The sequence below is a fragment of the Lampris incognitus genome, chromosome 14, assembly GCF_029633865.1.
Source record: "Lampris incognitus isolate fLamInc1 chromosome 14, fLamInc1.hap2, whole genome shotgun sequence".
Taxonomy (NCBI): domain Eukaryota; kingdom Metazoa; phylum Chordata; class Actinopteri; order Lampriformes; family Lampridae; genus Lampris; species Lampris incognitus.
The window spans coordinates 23182895-23190558 of NC_079224.1; the positions used below are offsets into that span (position 1 = coordinate 23182895).

Consider the following 7664-nt stretch of genomic DNA (forward strand, 5'->3'; position numbering starts at 1 on the left):
GTGTCTCCATGCCTTGCCACCGGGGTTGGGACACAGAATACTTTTTAAGAGTATTTAGAGGTGTCCAGGTAGTGTAGCGGTCTATTCCATTGCCTACCAACATGGGGATCGCTGGTTCGAATCCTCATGTTACCTCCGGATTGGTCAGGTATCCGTACAGACACAATTGGCCGTGTCTCCGGGTGGGAAGCTGGATGTGGGTATGTGTCCTGGTCGCTGCACTAGTGCCTCCTCTGATCGGTTAGGATGCCTGTTCGGGGGGGGGACCTGACCTGGGGTGAATAGCGTGATCCTCCCATGTGCTACGTCCCCCTGGCGAACTTCCTCACTGTCAGGTGAAAAGAAGCCGCTGGCGACGCCACATGTATCGAAGGAGGCATGTGGTAGTCTGCAGCTCACCCCGGATCGGCAGAAGGGGGTGGAGCAACAACCAGGACAGCTCGGAGGAGGGGGGTAATTGGCCGGGTACAATTGATGAGTAAAACAGGGAAAAAAGCCACAAAAAAAAAAGAAAAGAAAAAGTATTTAGTGCCTCAATACTGGATGCACTTTCTTAAATCTCACCAGTTATAATACTCAGAGTAAGTTATTAAGATTAAATTTATAATACATGTTTAAAAGGCACATGTGATACAGTTGTGTTGTATCATTAATATTACTGATGTCATCTACTACTACTACTGCTACTGTCATATTGTTTCTTATTCCTTGGTACCTCCATGACCTATGGTGCCATTATCTCAACATGTTTTGACCATCTGCCAATTACTGCTGTGTTCTACTGACACAGGGTCGGTGCCAGGGCATAACTTACGGGCTGGCATTAAGTTTCACGGGGGCCTTTCCAGTTGACCTCACCTTGGTATTATGTTTGAATGAGAGATGGGACAGACAAGCACACATTTACACACTGGAACTGTATGCAGACACACGTGTGCGAATGCACAACATGAACTTGGCAACAAGTTGAAAATGCAGCCTAAGCCAACCCTTTAAAAGACAATTTCCTTCCATTCGGTTATCAATGTTCATGTGAGATTGTGCTCGCCTGCCAAAGAAACAGTCCAACGCACAGCACCGACACCAAACAGGAGGGAGGTATTCTAAAAGCATTCTCCTCAACATTTATAAAGTAACTGTAATCTTAAAACTGGTGTTTTGGGGGCGTCCGGGTAGCGTAACGGCCTATTTCGTTGCCTACCAACATGGGGATCCCGGTTCGAATCCCCGTGTTACCTCCGGCTTGGTCGGGCATCCCTACAGACACAATTGGCCGTGCCTGCGGGTGGGAAGCTGGATGTGGGTATGTGTCCTGGTCACTGCACTAGTGCCTCCTCTGGTCGATTAGGACGCCTGTTCGGGGGGGAGGGGGAACTGGGGTGAATAGCGTGATCCTCCCATGCGCTACGTCCCCCTGGTGAAACTCCTCACTGTCAGATGAAAAGTGGCTGGCGACTCCAAATGTATCAGAAGAGGTGTAAGGTTGTCTGCAGCTCTCTCAAGATCGGCAGAGGGGGTGGAGCAGCGACCAGGACGGCTTGGAGGAGTGCGGTAATTGGCCAGATACAATTGGGGAGAAAAAGGGGGGGGGGCAAAATAAAAAACTGGCGTTTCGAAACGTAATGTGGGCTGAATACAGATACTTCATCTATGCATACTGAAAACATATGACCCAACCTGTTTGCCACAAAACACCAGTTTTTCCAGAGCACCACATCTCTCACGCTTCTCTTCAAAACAGCTTCATGAGCTACCGGAATAAAATCCAGAAGTCCTTGCAGCAGTTGTAAAGTTACATTTTGTAAACGGGGACATTTCATGAGTTAGAAGATAAGGTTACTGCACAGCACAAAGAACAAAGTAAAAAAACAAAAGACCTCTGTGCATTCAGTAAATGTTCATATTCTGGCAAAGCTTTCCACAGGCCTCTTCTCTTATGTCTCACCATGGTTTACTTGGCTAATGAGTCAATGGAGGCCATTATTCATCCAACCATGACTAAACAGCGGCAGCATCACTGTCCAAACAGAGAATTTCAAACAGAGTGCATGTGACTATGCTGAAAGCAGGAAGTATATGAAAAAGGGGGAAGTGAACATTGAGGAGAGAGGTGACAGAGCATTTACACATTGACCAGAAGGTCCGTTTCATGAAACAAGATAAAAGTGGGCCGACTTTTAAAAAGGGTACTTCACCATGTAAAGTGAACCACACACTTAACCTGCTTGTTTGTGGACAATGTTATGGCTATGCAAACACGCAAACAGTACCGCAATCCAAGAAGGTCCCATGTATTTGGGTGCACAGATAGTGTGATCGGTTCTTCAAGGGGCTCAGTAATTTCAAGATCAGCAGAGCTCCTTTTCTTTTCCTGATGAACATATATATCACAGATACAGATTCTTTGCAGGGGGATTGGTCCACTTTTGTGTGGCTCATCAAAGCTGTAACATCACCGTTGCTTACAAGACCATTTACTTTTCTTCCAATTTCTCTTTTGGCAATTGTCCAAAGTGGGTCTCTTTAGCTGTGGCAACAGCAGCAGTAACATTTTCCTCTGCTATTGTTTCCTACAGAGATATTTTCTGCTACTTCTTTGGCTCTGCCTATGTTCTATGTGATTGGATGGCCACAGAGACCAATCAGCCATGGTTACCATTGTTTGGTTCTGCATCGCCAGCTACTACAAACATTCCCTGACTATGTTGAACGTCCTTCACAAAGAAGGCACAAGGCTTACACTGGGACAATGCTGGCTGTTGTTTTGACTTTCAGTGGTTATAAACACAATATACGGGTGCTGGTGTACATATTTTCTGCTTCCGGTGTGGGGAGATAGCAGCGCGAACTCACGTTTGCAGCGGCCTCACCCAGTACCGGTGTAGGAAGATGGCGGTGCGAATTCATGTTCGCAGCAGCCTCACCTAGTACCGTCCATGCAGTGTCTTTGTCCATGTCTGCGTCTAAGTTGTGTCTTCGTTTGTTGGCTGGGAGAGCTGGCACTGGATTGGCTGGGAGAGCTTGGGCTGCTGCATCTTGTGGGCCCAGAGACCGCAGCCCTGCCCGGAGCTGCACCTGAAGAGGTAACACCAAGGGCGGTCTGACAGGACAGAGAAGTAGGGCAGGCTAAGTTAACTGCTAGCCCATGTAGACTGGCAGTTCCGATAACACTGAGGGCGGTCTGGCAGCGGCCTCGCCTAGCCTTGACTGTTTTTAGTGTCATCGTGTGGAGTGCGGGGAGGTGTGTCGAAGGTGTCTGGCTGGGAGAGCTGGCATTGGATCAGCTGAGGGAGCTTAGTCTGCTGCATCCAGTGGGCCCAAGGACCACAGCCCTGCACGGAGCTGCGTCCGAAGAGGAAACACCGAGGGCGGTCTGACAGGACGTGGAAGTAGGGCAGGCTAAGCTAACTGCTAGCCCATGCAGACTAGCAGTTCCGACAGTCATCCTGGCTGGAGTTCGTTTTCATGGACTGATTTTTTTTTGTGTGTTTAGTTTGGATATATGTGTTAGTTTGGATATATGTGTTCTTGTAGTTCTTGTAGTTTTTGGATATGTTTTTGTCTGCTGTGGGCTGGGGGAAACAATATTTTGTTTCATTTCATATACGCAAGTACATGAAATAAAATGACAAATAAAACGTCCCTGATTCCTGATATAAGGAAGTAGCAGTACCATATAGTGCAATGACTGGAGTGTCAGGCTTATGTATGTGCAGGTGACTGCATCTATTTTTATGAGCGGTGGCCTCAGTGTGCCCATCCAAAGTATTTGTGCTTGTATGTTACCTCACTGGATTCTGAATCTCTTCCGTCACAAAGTTGAGGGTATCCCAACCAGAATAGGAGAAGAGCGCGGAGTAGAGCGCCAGAGCTATGCTACCGAGCTCTGTGGAGGATCCCTCAAACGGATTCTCAAAGTTCTTTGTCTCTCCTAGAAAGACATAAAGAAAAAAAAGTTACGGAGTGCAATACACTGTTTAGATGATCCTGAGTCCTTTCATGTTCTCTTAGTTTTTTTTTGTTTTTTTTTTTGTACCTACCCCGTTCAACTTACCAACTGATATTTTCAGGATCCCTATGATGATAATGAGGAAGAGTGCCATGAGCTTGGTGTAGGTGAAGAGGTCTTGGACAATAGTTCCCCACTTCACATAGGCACAGTTGATGAAGATGAGCATGGCTGGGCAAATGGGAAGAACAGCAGAACAATAGATAGATATCGGTAGTGTACAGCAGATTGTCGTCAAAACATTTTCAAAGCATAACGACCATGTGGGTTGAAAAAAAGATGTTGTGACCTTGGCAACCTAATATTTTGTTACTGGAAATAGGTACAGTTCATGCTGTCTGAGTACAAACTGTCTCTTGTAGTATGAGAGGAATGGACAGGGAAACCTCTTGGTACTACTTTTGAGTGACCAGCACTCACGTTTGATGATCCACACATGCATGTGTCTCGTTCTGTGATGAGTTACATGTGTGTGTTCATCAATACCTGTAGGAGTTCACTGTGGTCTGTGTGAGATTGTGTTTGTGTGTGAGCATTTGCCAAAATGGCTGTATGGGAATAAAATCACTCTATTCGGTATGCCATCAAATTTATATCAGCATGGACGTGGTCATATGGGTCATCGCTGATCACTCATAGTTTTGCTGTGAACCATGTTGGCCCTCATCTGATTTACATGTCCGACATACAACTGGGTAAAGAAACAGAAACTCAATTCATGGTTGGCTTGCTGATGCAAGTCTGTGCTCTCAATACCAGTTTTAGCTGAGATCATTCACTATATAAAGCCATGCCAAATAATAGCTGTAAAGAAACGTGACAACCTTCTGGATCTGTAGTCTAACAATAGCATCTGTCAGTAACACTTAGGGTCACTGAGTTTCTGTGTTGGCATCAATAAGTAACATTGTGTAACACCGTAACATTGTGCATGTGTTCTTTTATCAGGAAAAAGGGAACAATGCTCTTTCCATTTGCAAATGCACAAACATGCATATAGACCAAAAAAAAAAATCTAGACCTTATATTGGATACAATAACTTTCTCCTGATAAAAGTAATCTGGTTTTCATGTTTATATCTCTCAATGACCTTACTGATCCTCACTGGGTGATTAACCCCATTTGACTAAACTCTGATCTATCCATGCCGAACAAAGCGGAGTGTTTCTTACAAAGGCAGGCAGCAGCTATGAGGCGTACGGCATCATATGGAGGCTGGCAGGTGGGGTAGATGGCCTCCACCAGGTAGTTTGCAAAGGTCAGTGAGATCACAGCCTGGCTGGCCGGTTCAATCAGCAGGATGGACGTCCACAAACGAATAAAGGCCAGGAACCCGCCAAATGACTCCAGGATGTAGGCGTAGCTGGCGCCGGACTTGGTAATGGTTGTGCCCAGTTCTGCGTAGCACAGGGCCCCAAACACAGAGAAGATGCCACCGAGTGCCCAAATGACAAGAGATAGCCCGTAGGAGGCGCTGTACATCAGAACGCCCTTCGGTGAGACAAAGATCCCTGAGCCAATCATATTGCCCACGATGAGACAGATCCCGTTGATGAGGGAAATTTCTCTTTTCATCTGCATCTTCTCGACTTTCTCGCCGCTCGGGGCCTTCAAGTCCTCATCGGACGGAGTCCTCGAACCGGGGCAAATCGTCTGTCTCATGACCCCCAGCGTCTCTCTCATGTCTCCCATTCTACAAATGGTGCTAACACAGAGAGGTTAGGGCAAGATTTAAATTGAGTTGTTCAGGTAATATTACTTAATTATGTCAAAAGTCATAATTAGAAAATATCTTGTTCAATTTACCCTATATGATTGTTTATGATAAATGAATCAACAAAAGACTGAGGAACAATCTATATACCACCGAACCATACAGTGTTGACAGCCCCTGTATGCCCTGTTCTCAGTTTCCAAGTGGGGGTCCTTTACAAAAACTTTGTATTCAAATGTGTTCAAAGTGGTCATAGAAAAAAAAGCAAAAGAAAACAGGTGAACTTTGCACCCAAAGATCTGTTGGATTTGGAACCAAAAATACACATGGTTCTGTGGTCATTTTCAATAGTGTTTCCCGAACCATTCTGCCATAGTCCTGTCACACCAATGGTCAAAAAGTACTTGAGTTTAGAGAGTTATTAAGTAAAGTTGTGCCTATTTCTCACTGTGAGAAAGTAAAGCTTTTTGAGACTGTAAGCGTCATTTGCAACTACACAAACTTGACTTGAGACCCGAGTAGTAAAAGCAAAAAGAATTAGTGTAAGGAGACAACACTTACCTGATACACTGGAGAATATCAAGACCAGTTTTATTCCCTCTAAGGGTAATGAGTCTTGTTCAGACTGGCGCTGTTTTTCTGAAGCAACTATCCTGGGTCATGTCATTGAGAACCAAGGAAACTCACGTCTGAGAGGCAGCAACAAGATGGTCGATGTCGCAATCCCTAGCGCTACCTTTATATATATAGTCAGTGAGCACAACGACAACGGGTGTTTTTCCAGTACCAGATGTACCGTTTGTGTGTACCCCCCAGCCCCACACCCATTTAACCTGCTATTTTGAGAGAAGCCTCGCCTCCTTTCCCCCAGGGAGGCCTTCTAACGTGAGGCAGAGGGAGGCAGGCGGTCTCTGGATCAAGATCTAAACTGCAGGGCTTCTTTTATTATTTTTTTTGTGATACACTGCAATTCCCGAGAGGGCATTTCATGAATACCTAGAGGAAATCCATCTTCTCATCATCTCACAGTCAAATGGGAAAGAGCAAATTTACATACCTCTATCTTTGATTTGTCCTTTAATGGAAAAAAAAGTACATTTTTGTAGTAATATACAGGGTTCCCAATCTGTTTAGGTCATTTTCCAGGAGTTTTTCAGGAAGTTTTGCAGGACATTTGCTTGGATATAAATGACAGCCATTGCTCACAGAAGGTCATATAATTCAGTATTAACTACCAGTGGAAGCCTCAACAGTCTCTAAATGGACTGGGTAACTTTTATCTGGTCACTGACCATAGCATCCAAACATCAAGCACATACACATACACACGTATGTGCAATCTCAGGGTAAAAATACGATTCTATAGCCAAACTTTTTCCATGACCTCGATAATATTTCTAGGACATCGGATCAATTTCATAATTTTTCCAAGATTTTCCCAATACTGAAAAAGTAGTCTTTAAACTTATTGGGTTTTCAGGACATACAGGATCCCTGAATATAGCTGACAAAAAACAAAAACAACCATCAGTCTCTCTGGTTGGTTTAATCTTTAACAGATTAAACAAATGCATTGATACTATGCATATTTTGAAGACCTGACCAGTTCTCTCTCAACTTTTACATTTGAATATAGAATGTTTTCAAATATCTTTGTCAGGGTAGACCACATACAAGTTTGGCTTATTCTGCCTCGCTTTTGGGCCATTTTACCCTACAAGAAATAATTAGGCCATATCAGTTTTCCCTTTTGCATGCCCTGCATCCCTGTTCTGGTGGGACATCACATCTTTCATCTAGCTTCATCTTGCATCCGTCCTCACATTCAGGTCTGACTGTTTCATGGTGCAGTGGACAAACAGCATGCTAAAGTCAATAGAGCAAAACTTGAAAGACATGATTTCTGCAAAAAAAAAAAAAAAAAATATTGTCCCCAAAAT

The 7664-nt window shown here is 44.5% G+C and overlaps 1 protein-coding gene across 1 annotated transcript in view; it reads right to left on the bottom strand.

Annotated features, from left to right (window-relative positions):
* Window positions 1-6411, bottom strand: part of LOC130123441 (Y+L amino acid transporter 2) — a 10706-nt gene extending 4295 nt beyond the window's left edge. Inside the window, exons 1-4 of the mRNA XM_056292608.1 lie at window positions 6286-6411; window positions 5183-5715; window positions 4055-4180; window positions 3787-3931 (exon numbers count right to left, since the gene is read on the bottom strand). Coding sequence (XP_056148583.1) covers window positions 3787-3931; window positions 4055-4180; window positions 5183-5702 — 791 coding nt within the window. The 5' untranslated portion in view covers window positions 5703-5715; window positions 6286-6411. The remainder of the gene's footprint in view (window positions 1-3786; window positions 3932-4054; window positions 4181-5182; window positions 5716-6285) is intronic.
* Window positions 6412-7664: the final 1253 nt, after the last annotated feature.